Genomic DNA, 14,427 nt, shown 5'->3' on the forward strand with positions numbered 1-14,427 from the left:
CCCCCCCCCCCCACCCTCTTCCCTCTCGTTCCAAAATATGGAACGCACGCGAGATATTGCCCGGCTCCTATTTACTAGCAACAGGCTTGGGTACGTGTCCCTTACTCATCTTCGCCGCCATCTGTAGTAACCGCGCTGTGCGCGACGGATGCCAGATTCTGCTCCCGAGCACAAGAACCCACGTCAAGAGGAACAAACTACCAGCCTGATGTGCCGAGGCAAGATGAGTGGGTACCAGGTACATGAGCGTTGTGATGCCTAGCGAAACCTGCAGGAACGTGAAGCCGACAACGCCGTGCATCCCTTTCTTCGCGGCCTTGGGCAGCAATTGCTTGACAGCCGGCGAGAAGGATGTGTAGGCCCACAAACTCATGACGGAGGAGAAAGTGGTCAAGGCCAGGATGCGATGGTTCAGCTGAACCAGGGACGGGTTCTCAAGCATGTTCCGCCACCACAGGTCCGACTTATCAGCTAGGCGCGAGTAGTGGGCAGAAAACAGTTCGGAGGTGGGAGGTACGAAGCCTTCGCCCATGAAGGGGAATTCATTGTAGATGAGGCCTGCGTCCAGGCCGGCGACGAGCCCGCCAGATATGACAGTGGTGAAGGCGAGGAGGGCGAGGCCCGCTACGGATTTGCGGAATATGCTGAGCTTGGGGTGTCGGAGGTCGTTGAGGATTTCCATGCCCTTGACAGGATCTTTGAGGAGGCGGTTGGAGCGGAGGATCGCGAGGCCATTCCAGAGCATCGCTGTGTAGCAAAGGAAAGCTGTGCCCAGGTGGGTCGTTAATCTATACTGGCTCACTCTGGGATGGCTGCCAGGAGCGAAAAGGTCGTCCTTGAGTCCTGACTTCACCATCCACCAGCCAATGAAGCCTTGGAATCCGATCAGGCCGCCAATACCCAGTAGCCGCAAGGACATTGGTTTAGAAACTTTTTTTGTTGCGACGAAGAAGGCAGCTGGCAGGATGAAGGAGAGGCCCACGAAGCGACCCCATTGTCTATGTATCCATTCCATGTAGTATATGAATTTAAATTCGGATAGGGACATATTGGGGTTCAAGATCTTGTATTCCGGTGAGGATTTGTATTTGGAGAATTCAGACTCCCAATCCTCGGCGCTGAAGGGTGGTAGTGATCCCGTCACGGGTCTCCATTCTGTGATACTCAGTCTGCAGAGCACAAATTAGTTAAACCCCTACACGCTTCATTGTCTAACCATCAACCGGATGAGAGTGCGGCACAAACAAACCCAGATTCAGTCAGTCTGGTCAACCCTCCAAACACAACGAGGCCAAAAACAGATGCAGCGCTCCCCAATAACCAGTATGCCACGACTTTATCGCTAACGTCGGGATATTTGGATTTGCCGGCCGAGGACCCGTTGCCAGCAGGCTTTGCAGTGTAAGTGAAGGACGCAAATCTCAGTATCGAGGAGCCCGGCATTCGCACAGAGGATGTTAAAGAAGTCACCTTGGGGCCTAGGGTGGTGCGGAAGGGGAGCACGCTCATCCATCTTTGCGACGAGACGCCGAATTGGGAGTTTTTCCTCAGGCATTGACGGCAGGTGAAGAACTCCTTTGAAACGCGGGGAGCCAGGCTCCTAAACATAGGACTAGCAAAGGCCATGGTGGTAGCTGGTAGCCAGCAATGTAATTTTAGGAAGTATACGGTGTTTCTCTATTTCTGGTTAGGTTTATCAAACATCTAGTTATATCCTAATTGGGCAAACCAGCAGAGGAGAAAGCCACGTGAGCAGTCAAGCCCTATCTAATAAATTATGGCGGAAGCTAATGCCCCGTATCAATATTTCAAGTAAGTCAAAACTGTCTACAGCGAGTTCCGATGGAGATTCTCTCAGCGAAGAAAGTAACGCAAACCGTAGTTATACCACTATGGCGCTGGTGGTGATTGAGCTCTTTTGCCCTAGTGGCCTAATACAACGTTCATACAAGCAGCTGGGACTTAGTCATCAGGATATCTCCCCACCGCCTTACTTTGACTTAACTGTGTATTCTTTGACTACGTTGGCGCTTCCTGTATGGCTGCATTGGCTACACTGTGTCCAGCTGGCGGCGTAGAGGGGCCCAAAATGCGCCCGTTGGCAAATAGAAATGACTCCTGCATGAGACTATGCGCCCGCTGGACTGGGGCTGTCCCTCTTGCTCTGTTGTTCCTTCAATATCATGCCCTTCATTTCTATCACCAGTGCCTTACGACAACAGATCTGTCGCCTATCACCCAACATGAGGGATAACTCCACTTCTTATGTATTTTGCAATTGGCGAACCACAGGACTCTTTCTCCTCTGTTCATGCAGCCACCATACGGCCCGACTGAGCTAAAACATGTGGTTCTCTCAAGGATGATGAACATTTCTAAAGGTGGAGCTGGATATTGGATATAAGATATCCGCTTCTGCTGATCTCTTTCTAATGCACCAAACACCAACACAAGGACTAAATTCTTGTATATTGACTTCGATTGCCTTTTTATTCTATTTCTTTATTTCAGGCCAAAGAGTGCTCTTCTGTTCAGACAATGCACAGAGAAAGACAGCGATACAGTGCTGAGTGGCAGAAAATGATGCCTACTTCAATCACCACCGACGACCATCGCCATCACAATGCTTCACTGTTTGCCGATGATGACCACCAATGTTATGAATCACTCCAGGACCTCTCAGAGAAAGTGTTGTTGTCGTCTTTTTTCTCGAGACAGGAACACGGTGGTTCAAATCACAAACCTCCAAACATCAACTGCTGTTCCTCATCATCCATTTCCTCCAAAAACCCCTTAGCACACTCAAGCCATTACTGCCCCGTACAGGCTATCGATGATCTGATATCATCCTTGTCGAGAAACCTAAGCAGAGCGCGAGGCTGCACACTCGTGTCATCTGTGGCTTCCACTGGCACTTCATCATCGTCATCGAGTGTTATTCGTCCCAAGCAGCCTAGACGTGCGAGAAACAAGACCATCTCCGGTCGTTTAACATCCCCTTCATCGGAGTGGTTAAACTTGACGAGCTCACGACGAAGCATTGCGGCCTTTTCTCAAGTTGCTACAAATCCACGCTCCTTCGTAGTGTTGAGGAGGCAAGCTAGCTGGAAAGGCACTGATACTCGGGCTTGCAGCTCCACCATGGCAGATCCATCTGCAGCGGGTAAAGTACCTAGCTCCCTTCGTTGAACGGTTGATTCTAATATCTTTGTTAGTTGGGGCACATCCCGCCATCGGCTCAACCCCAAAACCCACAGTAACAGCTTTGGCTGGGGGCGCTGCAGGCGGGATTCCAGAGGTCACGGTTAATGCCTTTGGGACAACTTACAGCTTGCATCGCTCTATTCTGGAAAGGAGTTCTTACTTTTCTGCGATGCTTTCCGGCCAATGGAGTGAGAATAGCGAACGGGGCATTTCAATCTTCCCCGATGAGATGGACCCAAACATCACGAAAGTAGGCTTTGAAGTTGCTTTAGAGTATATGTACGGTCGAAACGTCATGGACTTGATTGAATTGGATCCTATAGGGATATTCGCATCTTGTCAATGGTTAGAACTTCCTGAGCTATTGAAGTGGGCAGCTCAAAATATCATGCACCACTTGAATGTCTCGAACATCCATCTTATCATACATACCTTCTCTGAAAGCTATTATGGGAAGGAAGGGATGGTGATTCTCGATGCGGCTAAGGCTTTATTGCGTCTACGTGGTTGCGAAATGCCACTCGCTGTTTGGGATCACATTCCTGCGGAATTGGTGAGAGAAATAATTGGTGGAGATACATTTTACATGCCCTCCGAGTTGAATAGGTGGGAGTATGCAGTATCTCTTCTCGACCGAATTCTTGAGATGAAGGCCTCGAAAATGCGTGTCCCCTTTCTAGACGATAAGGCCTCAGCTCCAGCCCATGTCAAACGCCAATTAGAAGGCCTTCTTCCCGATGATCCTCCGGAAACAGACAACAACACGGACCTGGACACCAGCGCGGAAGGGGATTTGGAGACGGCTCGCCAATTCCCGGAAGATATACACAATCAATGGCTCGATCTCTACACACACCCTGACATCCTTCCCATCCGACAAATGATCATGGAGGATATAGGATATATGCATATTCCCCTTCAGCATTTCCGTAGAATTCAGGCTCATCGTGACATCTTTGGAGTACGCCCTGTCCAGCAGGCTGTGATCCATTCTGCTTTTGTACAAGCGTTAAAGCTTGCCCACCTGGTCGATTCTGCAGATGAATTTAGCCCGAAATTGAATATCAGAAAGGATATGCTGATGAGCGACTTTCCTGCATCCCAGCGCATACAAATACATCGTTTCCATAAAGATTCTGATCTTTACCCATGCGCCATGTCCGTCGGCGACGCGATCCCCCACGAATATCCTATTACGAAGGAGGATAAAATGTCCGCAAACCTTGTAGTTTCCCGTAAAGCAAGGGGCCTTATTCATGAAGACTGCAACTACCATGTGCCACAGCACGGATTCATCGCAGCTCAATTCGTTACGGGCTGGGAACGCAGCGATTTCATAAAACCATTTCCTATGAATCTCCCAGATCCACACCCCGAATACAGCCCTTTCCCTCCATTCAGATTCTCAACAAGCTTCCCCCACCCGGCCACCCTGGACAGTAAACAACGATGTTTTTCGCCTCCCTTCTGGTACGCGGGCTCCACATGGGTCCTCTATCTCTACTACAACACTATCCCCAAGGCAAGCAGGGTAGGTCTCTACCTGCGGCGAATCTACGACACCCGTCGCGCAGAGCCTTCTTTGGACAGCTGGTGCTCCCGTCTTAATCCACCACGCATAGCCCACCACGACCCACTCAGCTATTATCGCGTTCTCCCGGATCTCCACCCAAGCGACCTGTCCAGTTGTTATAACGAAGCATACCCAAGACTCGATCTTCTCGGGGACAGGTTCGGGACTCGAAACGGTATGGGGCAGTTGTACCCCCGCATCGGCCGCCCGAATGATATCCTCGCCAAGCTCCCCTACGTCGACATTCGCTCCGCCGTCACCGTGCACTTCAAGCTGTATTCCAACTTCGCGTGTGCGGGACAGCCTGCGTGCTTCCAGAGCAAGCCGGAGCAATTTCAAATTGATAGGTGTTGGGGGTGGGATGTGCGCGTGCCCGATGGGCAGGAGCCACTGTTGGATCTGTGTGGGAATCCGCTGAATGAGAGGGAGTTGAAGATTTGTCTGGTTATTGGTGATTAGATATTATCTCCCTTGTCCTCACCTTACTCCTGAGTTGTCTTGGTCTCTGTGTGCGCATTGGCTAACTCATAGTTTTTATTTTCTTTTAGGTGTCTTGTGATGCGTTGTTCAAGTTTTCCGATTTTCGATGTCATGCTCCGTGTACTTTCGTTTGCTTCTTTCCCACTGGTCCCTTCTCTTTTACTAATAAATCTGTCTGCTCAAATCTCCTTTACACTAAATCACGCAATTCCGTCTGCCGTTTTATTCGGCCTTACTGTTGCCCTGTATATCCCTTTTGTTTTGTCCTTTGTCCTCCCCGCATCCTTTATTTATTTAAATTTTTTTTTTTTTTTTTTTTTTTTTTTTTTTTTTTTTTTTTGTTTTTTGTCAGATAGAATACTTTCGCGCACGCCCCTCAAACTTACGATTCCAAGACCTCAGGGATTTTTTATTTATGTCAGTTTAATCGTCCGCCGTTAGTCTCTTGCTTCCCTTTTCTCTACCCTACTTTCCAGCTCCTATTACGAGGTTCTTTCTTTCGTCCTTGCTTTCTTTCTTTTGTGTTTTTTTCTGTTTTCGACCATTTTTTCTTTATTTTTCCGCGTTAAGTTCTCGATTTATCTGGGATTTGTCAGGGTCAGATTCTTCTACTGGAATGAGGGAAAGGATTGTTTTGAGAATGTTGCATGTAAATTAGCTGGATTCCATGATCGTCGATTTTCATTGATTTCTTCCGTGCTTGGATTCTCTGGCCCCCTTCTTCCTCGTTTCTTGCTGTTGGCTGTTTTTCCGAATGTGGTTGGAACTTTCCATCTAGGGAAAATCCGCTTTTGTGTTTGGGACTCTTCTGTTTTGTATTTATTTGCTCATTTACCGGTCCACCTTCTCACAGCGTTCAATACGCCTCTTTCTGTCATGTAGGGTAGCCCATGGTTCATTCTGCTTATTTGTTTCTTGTTTCTTGTTTCTTGTTTCTTGTTTCTTGTTTCTTGCTCTTGTTTTGCCTAGAAAAGGTAACAAAATCTAATAAAAAAAAGCTGTACTGAGTAACATGTCCGCGTATAATTATCCCCAATGATTGTAGTTTCACATATGACATAAAACGAGAAAAGGAAACCTCAAAAATATATCGCCACCGCCTGACGTCGTTCTCATCCTCCCCTTCAAATATCCAACGCCAACCCAAACATGCCCTCCCCACCTCCAGTTTCCGCAATCCACCTTTCCACACCCTCCCTGTGATGCAACAGCATCAGCAACGTCTTCCCAAACCGATCCACGTCACAAGCCCGCGCTTGACACACCAGCGATTGCAGCGTCTCCATCGAAACCAGATATCTCTTGTCCCGCTCCCGCCAAGCCTTTGCCCAGCAATACGCAGACGGCGCCTCCCATACCGCCGAGCTCGCGATGAACGACGTCCCGCCAGGACAAACAGCAGATCCCAACTTCATCGTTTCGTACACGCCGGCGACGCCGCGTACAGTGATTAGAGTGCGTCGGGCGCATTCGGCTACGAGCCACTCCTTCCAGAGCGAGGTTACTGGGGTTGAAAAGAGGGAGAGGGGGTCTCGTTGTGGTTGTTGTTTTTGCGGTTGACCGCTGGCGGCAAACAAGGAGGATGAGGGTGATGATGTGCCATTAGAGTCACTGTAGTAAATGTCCAGTCCGCTGTTCATCAGTGAGTCCCACATCTCCTGTAGCCAGGTTGTTAATAAAGGTGCCTGCTGTTCCGCGAGGGCTTGTTGTCGGATATCGCCGCCAAAAAGGCGGATTATTTGGTAAATTAGCAGAGACTGTACGCGCGCAAGGTGTCTGCGGAGGGTCAGATGGGATGGGGTAAAATTGGACGTTTGTTGTTCCTGCTGCTGCTGCTGCTGGTGAAGGTGAAGGTGATGGGTATTTAAAAGTGCAGTCACCTTCTCTTCGATGATGTGGAAGACAATTCTTTGGTTCCCTGCACTTTTTGTAGAGTAGATAGAGCAGCAGCTGTAGGCATCTAGAATTTCCGACGGTATATAATCATAGTACAGTTGTTGATGGATGAACGGGTTGGTACCCTTGGTGACCCATTGCAGTAACCATCTTTTCAACTCATCCACATAGAGTTGGAGTACCGCTGCGTCAAAGCATCCTCCAGGTAGAGGGGGATCTTCTTGGTGGCTGGATTCACTAAGTGAAGGTGCCGTATGGGAATCATAATCCAACATAGTGGATGTCACAGTGGAATCCCCCTGGATTGGTCCACTGGTGTCCTGAAGAGTCGGCTCAAACACCCTCGAGAGTTGATCAGTCTCGTTTAGGGCTGGCACATCAGTGGGCATGAGTCCATTGAGAGACGAAAAGTCGAATGCCAGTTCGCTGTTGGCAAACAGGGAGTCTGTACCAGGGTGTTCCTCCGGCTCGGCTCTGGGCCCATACCTACAGTCCAAGCCCTTGACGAAACACCGTCTGCATTGCGGGAGACGGAGATCGCAGCGGCGCTTAGCCTTAATGCACCAAGAGCAGGCTTTCCTGCGAGAGGTAGTCATTCTCGCCAACAGCTGCGGAGGACCTTGCAAATCAAGAAAAGCTGTCCACCAGAGATTTTGTGCTGGAGATCGATTGTGGTTTGCCGGGGCGGGATGACTAAGCAACTAACTAAGGGACTTGTCCCGAACAGGAAAGTTGACGGAGTTCCGTTGCCAACTCCGCAACGTCAAAGTCAACTAGTTCAACATCCGCCAGCAGTTTGTTGTTCGCAACAGCAGAACTCCGCTGGCAAACACTGTCTTTGCGCTGCGGACCAGACGGCATGGTATAAGCTAGCGCGTGAACAAATCAAAAAGGAGCCATTGCACAGTTACGAGAATGTTGTGGATCTCCACAGCGTCATCAGGGGGGATGACCGTCTTAATATACCACCGAATGAACCATCACCTTGCGGAAACATGAGGTATGAAGAGCGGAAGAGACTAAGGAGGCTAGCGATATAAATAACAGCAATGAATACTCTTCCGGCATCCTTATCAAGTCATTGGAATACAGAATTAACATTCGAACACACCATTCTCCTTTCTATAACAGACCAACTTGGTGTGAGTTGAGCTCAAAATTTCGAATTTCAAATTCCCTTTATCTAAGATATTCCAACATGCCGCGCTTCGCAACGAAGACCGTTCATAAAAAGCCGTATGCGGCCATATCCCCAACTGCTCCCGAGCACTCCCAAGCTGGCCAAACAGTGGTAATCACTGGTGGTGGCGGCGGTATCGGGTTAGCCATTGCCAGAGCCTTCGCCCAAGCTGGCGCATTGAAAATCATCCTCCTAGGTCGTCGCTCTGAAGTTCTCTTTGATGCGGTCAAGCAACTGCAAAAGGAAGTCCCTGGATATTGTGGTGAACTGCAAGCCGTGCCATGCGACATCTCCGACAAGATGAGGGTCGCTCGGTTTTGGGATCGACTCAGGGAAGAAAATACCGCAGTCGATGTGCTCGTTCTGAACGCCGGAGTCATCGATCCCATAGGCGATATCCTGAAGGCCAAGCACAGCGACGCGTGGGCTGCGTTTGACGCAAATACACGTGCAAATTTGGATATGACACAACGATTCTTCAACAACATCGATGCTTTTCCAAATGGAAAGAAGAAGGTGAGAATTTACTCCCCTGACCGGTATCAATGATCTGCATTTTAGCTTTGCTGCTTGTTAAACTTAGCCTGGGCTGATACACCTTTCATTATTTCGTCCATATCGTACAGAGCCTGGTTCATGTATCCTCCGCAACAGCCGCCGATTACCATCTCAACCCGATCGCAGGTACATACGCTTCGAGCAAAGCTGCATTTTTGGCCCTGCTACATCGCATTGCCATCCAAGAACCCGTTGAGAAGGCTCAAATAATCAGCTTTGATCCTGGTTCCATTTACAGCCCAGGCGTAAAGGCTGCTGGTTTTTCGGAGCATAGCTATGACTGGGATGATGGTATACACCCCTCCTTTCCCTCTTTTTGGCCCATTAATTTCCCTACGCATCGGCACTGCCGTCCATGGATTCTGGAGTAGGTTGCTAACACGTGCAAAAACTCGCCAGAAAATCTACCTGGCCAATTTGCTGTTTGGGCCACGTCCTCCGCTGCTGTTATGTTCCACGGACGCTTCGTTAAATCCTGTTGGGATGTCAATGAATTGCAAGGTGCTGAGGTCAAAGCGCACATAGACAATGACGACATGTTCTTAAAAATGGGAGTCATAGGCTATTAGGTTACATGTCGATTTCGGACAGAGTTGTATACTGTGTACACCTTTTAGTATGTTGTACTTGTTGTATCCATGAAATTACTTTTGCACAATAAGAACTGTTACATGATATACCGCACATCTAGAAAGAAAGGAAGGAAGCAGAAAGAAGACGAAAGAAAAGAGCCGACACCACGCAGCATGGAATTCATTCCTCGGTATTAGGGGCAACTGAAATTTCTAGGCTACTGGGGCAAAAGAGCTCGTTCATCCCCTAGCCATGCTGGTAGTAGAGGGGACGAACCCCCCCCGCGTCTTGGAAGTTATAGGAGAGCGACATACTGCCCTTCTTAACCACTAAGAGAAAGCGGTGTGATAAGGGGATAAGTTCTAATCTGGACAAGCCGTCCGCAAAGAGGCGAACCTGTCCGCAATGCTGCCTTTCTCTTGATCGGGCAAGCAAAATCCCTCGTTCGAGTGGGTCAAATCTTTAGCCTAGAAGATGCAATGTGATTCACGCAATGGTCCTATACGATCTAAACGTTTCAGTTGAGATTCCTCCATCGCAGTGCGGAGAGTTTCTTCAAAGAAGCATTCTATTGCCTCCGCTTGGGTGACTAATAAGAGATCGTTGCTTTACAAGTGCAGGGGTGTATGTCATCACAAGCGGACGCGGGCGACACACACCAGGTGTACATACAAATGAATCGACAATTGGCACGGCGCAGGCAATGCTATCACTTCATTTCCGAGCGGAATGAAAGGGGGGTACTTCTCTTGATACGACCGTCTTCTCAAACTGACGTATTTTCGGTGCTGGAGAGTGTGATCCAATTGCCTACGGGTCGACAAGTGATGTTCTTTCAATATTAAATCAACTCCACCATCTCTCTAAACTTGGAAAATAAGGTGTCTTCCGCGGGTTACAACGCATGACATTTCGCAAATAGTTCTGAAACCAGGACTAACCTAAATCCGCCGTGACCCCACTGTAGCCCCGCCGTGTCCGATGAGCATGCCCTGTCAGTCGAGGACTGAGCCGATCTGGGCCGCCGTGGGTTGGGTATGAACAAATTTCTCGCTGAAATCCCAAGCGGTGATGTGGAGTGGAATTAGCGGAGAATAAAGGGAAAACGAGCCCCTGAAGTGTATGCTTCCGATCCCCGCGTCGAAAATGGATAAAAAGGAGATTGAGAGCCACGGCCGACTCCGACGTGCAGGGCTGGCGTGATGAAAGAAAAAATGGAATGTGAATATCCATGGAATTATCTATCTGCTGAACAAGAGTGAAGGCAAGATATATGTTATCCCCGTATTATAGCAATTGTTTCTAATGGCTCACTTCTAACCACCTGCCAGCACAAAGTGCCTTCGTACAAGATATTTTTGGCAAGATATTATATATAGGACCACCACCCGACTTTTCCAAACGAAAGCTGGCATAACAAAAAAAAATCGTATGTTGTATATCGCCAAATAAACATGTCAAATAAGACCAAAGAAAAGCATGTCGAAAAGCAAAAAGAGCATAGAAAAGAAGATATAGAGGTCACGTGTTGGGGACGATTGCCAAAAAAAAAAAAATGAAATAAAATAAACAAAGCCAACAGCGTAAAAAGCAAATTGCTGTCATATAATTTCATATCGTGTCATGTGGAGTGGTTTAAATCAGATTACCACGCAGTGCCTGCTCGCGCTCAATGGCCTCGAAGAGGGATTTGAAATTCCCCGCGCCAAAGCCGGAGAAGTTGTGGCGTTGGATGATTTCAACGAAGACGGTCGGACGGTCCATGAGGTGCTGTAAAGCAAGAATATCTCGGTTAGCATTGTCTGCCGCCCTTCCAAAATCTTTGTAATAACACTGAAGAAAAGATATTTCAGGAACCTACCTTCGTGAACAACTGCAACAGATAACCCCCTTCATCAAAATCAATAAGAATATCTAGACTTTTCAGCGTCTCAAAGTCTTCCTCCAACTTCATGCCCCCCTTCTCCAATCTCGCCTTCATATCCTCGTAATACGTCTCGGGGACCTTGATGAACTCCACTCCGCGGGCTTTCAGATTCGTGATGTCACGGATGATATCGTCCGAGCGGAGCGCGATGTGTTGGACGCCCGCCCCGTTGTAGAAGTTGACATATTCCTCGATTTGGGATTGTTTCTTGCCTTTCGCAGGCTCGTTTATGGGCATCTTTACCAGCTCGTTTGGAGATGCCATGACGACGGACTTTAGGGCGGAGAATTCACTGGAGATATGTTATTTGTGTTAATCAGAGGAGTTACAAGAAAGGAATTATGGACGGAAAGGAAAAGGGGTACATACGTGAAGATATCCTTGTCGTCGACAGACCAGAACCGGTGGAAGCCGAGGACTTTCTCATAACTAAAAATCGAAGTTAGCCAGGTCTCTCTTTTCAGTTTGTTCAGGGGAAACCCGGGGGGGATAATACTATTCACAAACTTTGTCCATCTCATTCCAATCCTGATTGCCAACGCAATGGTCAACGTGCAAGAGTGGGACTGGGGGCAGATGTTTCGAAAGGGGATCCTCTGCAGTCTCCTGTCGATATCCCGGCAAGAATACGCCCGAATAACCTGTCCTTTCGATTAGAGTATGCGTCGTCTCGCCGTATGTTTGTATGGTTGCCATTTTGACCACACCCTGGCCGTCCTCCAGGGTCTTGATGCCCGAAACAACCGTCGCCCCGTTCCGCACCGCAGCGTTGAAAACAGCCTCGACATCGTCGACTTCGAACGCAACATCCTTGACGCCGTCCCCGTGCTTTTCCAGGTGCGAGTGAATCTCCGTCAACAGCGCCTGATCATCTTCGCTGAACTGGGACAGGTGGTCCAGCGATCTCAGGGGCGAGGTGAGCACGAAGGTGATATTGCCGTTGCCGACGACGTGGGAGGCAACAGCTTTGGAGCCCGTTTCTAGACCTCGATATGCGATCCTCTCGAAGCCCATGCGGGCCGTGTAGTAGGCGGCAGCTTGTTTGGCATTGCCCACGTACCAGTGCACATGGTCGTAGCCCTTGTACCTGGACAGATCACCGTTGCTTTGAAGGCGTGGGCTGGCTGGCGGGGAGATAGCAGCTGGTGGCATGGTCACTTGATATAGGTACCGCTGTGCAGCGTTCGGTTGCGCTGTGTCACTCTGCTACTGTGGTATGTTCAAAGTGATAGCAATGGAAATGGAGAGGAAGATCCAAGATTGATATCAGCACATGAAACAAAGGTGGCGCCACCGAGATACCTAACGGTTATATACTTGTACAGTGCAGATTATGTTTTGTTGATCAGAGCTTGGAACGGCTTGCCGGCAGCGGAAGCTGCGCCAGCTCCACCAACCTATCCCCCTGCACTGATTAATATACTTATTCCAGCGCGTTTTCCAGGGTTTCGCCCTCTGTCCGGTGTTGGTTATTTTCGGTGGCCGTGGAAATAGCTCGGCTACTGTCGGGGCGGAATGTTGCGCGCCAATCAGAGTCGGTGCTGAGAACCGAACCTATCCTAAGCATCCGCTTACTCAGCACCGTCTTCGGCAGTGCGGTTGCCATACAAAAAGTAGGTAGTTAGCCGTCGCCCAGCTTGGATCAAACTGCCGAAGTGGAGAAAGTATATAATTTTTATAGTCTTCGCTGTAGACATAGAGATATATATAGGCCTATCTTCACATACTGATATAAATAGATATATATCCAGCTATCATTTTCCTCCCCCAACATCCCTCTTTGACTGACGTCCTCCATCATCGTATCCAGCACAGTATGAACAGACAAGTAACGAAATAATTATCTCACCCTTTGAGAAAATGGCACCCTCAGCAACGACGATCAACTCCTCCGCCCCTCGCCTCTCCTCCAACGACTCCGCTGTCCTCCAAGCCCTCTTTGACGCCGAGGCATCCCCCCGCAATGCCTCGGCCAGCATCCATGTCGACCCTTCTCTCCCCCAGCAACTACCTGGCATATCCCCAACCGAGCTCTCAACACTGCAAGCGCTCGAACGCGCCGCGATAATCCCCTTACAAGCAGACACAGAGGCGGAGCAGATACGAGACGCCGTGGCGAAGCTGACGGCCATCATTGAGACGAATAAGGGCTATGCGTCAGCGTATGTGAACAGGGCGCAGGCGGCGAGGATGTTGGCGGAAAGGAAGAACATGGATAGGAATCAAAATCCTCAGGGTAATAATAGTAGGAGGGTAAATGAAAGATCTAGAGATAACGAAGCGGTGGACCCCTACCAGGAGGCGGAGGACGACGACGACCAGGAGTTGGCAAATATGATCTTCTCCGACCTCTCAACGGCAATCGCACTCCTCACTCCATCTCCCGTCTCCAACTCGTCCTCCGCATCTTCCTCCGCACCATCACAACAACCACAGCACCGACCAACCAGCCTCTCCCCTCTGCACGCCCGCATCATCGCGAACGCCCACACCCACCGCGCCTACATCCTCTACCGCGCTTCTCGAGCCCTCTCCACATCCACCACATCTCCACCTAACGCCGCAACCGCACCACTGACTCTCCCGCGCCACCTGCAGCACAAATCCGCGCAGCAACTCGAAGAGATGGCCAGCATGGATTTCCAGCTGGGCGGGTGCTATGGGAACGACATCGCGCGCCAGCTGGCGATCAAGACCAATCCGTACGCGAAGATGTGTGGGGCGATCGTTAAGGAGGCGATGAGGAAGGAGATGATCGGTGCAGTTGGGCAGGGTCAATGGGACGGGGACGGCGACGGGGACGGCGACGGCGACGGCGGCAGGGATGGGGGTGTTGGGGGGTTTGTGGTGTAGAGTGTAGAGTGTAGCGAGCGGGGTTGGGGTTGGATTTTTCTTGATGTGCGTCTTATCTTATAGCAGGGTGTTTGGCTATTTGGTGAGTTGGTCTGTTTTCGAGGTTGGTTGAGTCCTTGTGAGAGGAGTGTATTTATGTGTGGGTGAATGATATGTAGAGCAGCTGCTCATAGAGGGTGGTAA

At 49.5% G+C, this 14,427-nt stretch overlaps 6 protein-coding genes across 6 annotated transcripts; 3 read left to right on the top strand and 3 right to left on the bottom strand.

Annotated features, from left to right (window-relative positions):
• Window positions 1-67: 67 nt before the first annotated feature.
• Window positions 68-1,626, bottom strand: HCAG_05715 (cytochrome c oxidase assembly protein COX15; the record flags this gene model as incomplete). The annotated part of the gene is made up of 2 exons (XM_001538060.1): window positions 68-1,169; window positions 1,250-1,626. The coding sequence occupies 2 exons, from the start codon at window positions 1,624-1,626 to the stop codon at window positions 68-70; spliced, it is 1,479 nt and encodes a 492-aa protein (XP_001538110.1).
• A 954-nt stretch (window positions 1,627-2,580) lies between these two features.
• Window positions 2,581-5,236, top strand: HCAG_05716 (predicted protein; the record flags this gene model as incomplete). The annotated part of the gene is made up of 2 exons (XM_001538061.1): window positions 2,581-3,163; window positions 3,216-5,236. The coding sequence occupies 2 exons, from the start codon at window positions 2,581-2,583 to the stop codon at window positions 5,234-5,236; spliced, it is 2,604 nt and encodes an 867-aa protein (XP_001538111.1).
• A 1,145-nt stretch (window positions 5,237-6,381) lies between these two features.
• On the bottom strand, window positions 6,382-8,014 carry HCAG_05717 (predicted protein; the record flags this gene model as incomplete). The annotated part of the gene is made up of 2 exons (XM_001538062.1): window positions 6,382-7,732; window positions 7,908-8,014. 2 exons carry the CDS (start codon window positions 8,012-8,014, stop codon window positions 6,382-6,384), a joined length of 1,458 nt encoding a protein of 485 aa, XP_001538112.1.
• Window positions 8,015-8,351: 337 nt separating this feature from the next.
• On the top strand, window positions 8,352-9,460 carry HCAG_05718 (predicted protein; the record flags this gene model as incomplete). The annotated part of the gene is made up of 3 exons (XM_001538063.1): window positions 8,352-8,849; window positions 8,960-9,182; window positions 9,291-9,460. The coding sequence occupies 3 exons, from the start codon at window positions 8,352-8,354 to the stop codon at window positions 9,458-9,460; spliced, it is 891 nt and encodes a 296-aa protein (XP_001538113.1).
• Window positions 9,461-11,099: 1,639 nt separating this feature from the next.
• On the bottom strand, window positions 11,100-12,543 carry HCAG_05719 (4-hydroxyphenylpyruvate dioxygenase; the record flags this gene model as incomplete). Its single annotated transcript, XM_001538064.1, has 4 exons — window positions 11,100-11,234; window positions 11,326-11,683; window positions 11,761-11,820; window positions 11,888-12,543. The coding sequence occupies 4 exons, from the start codon at window positions 12,541-12,543 to the stop codon at window positions 11,100-11,102; spliced, it is 1,209 nt and encodes a 402-aa protein (XP_001538114.1).
• Window positions 12,544-13,251: 708 nt separating this feature from the next.
• On the top strand, window positions 13,252-14,244 carry HCAG_05720 (conserved hypothetical protein; the record flags this gene model as incomplete). Its single annotated transcript, XM_001538065.1, has 2 exons — window positions 13,252-13,553; window positions 13,662-14,244. 2 exons carry the CDS (start codon window positions 13,252-13,254, stop codon window positions 14,242-14,244), a joined length of 885 nt encoding a protein of 294 aa, XP_001538115.1.
• Window positions 14,245-14,427: the final 183 nt, after the last annotated feature.

Source organism: Histoplasma capsulatum, genomic scaffold (assembly GCF_000149585.1).
Source record: "Histoplasma capsulatum NAm1 scaffold_7 genomic scaffold, whole genome shotgun sequence".
Taxonomy (NCBI): Eukaryota; Fungi; Ascomycota; class Eurotiomycetes; order Onygenales; family Ajellomycetaceae; genus Histoplasma; species Histoplasma mississippiense.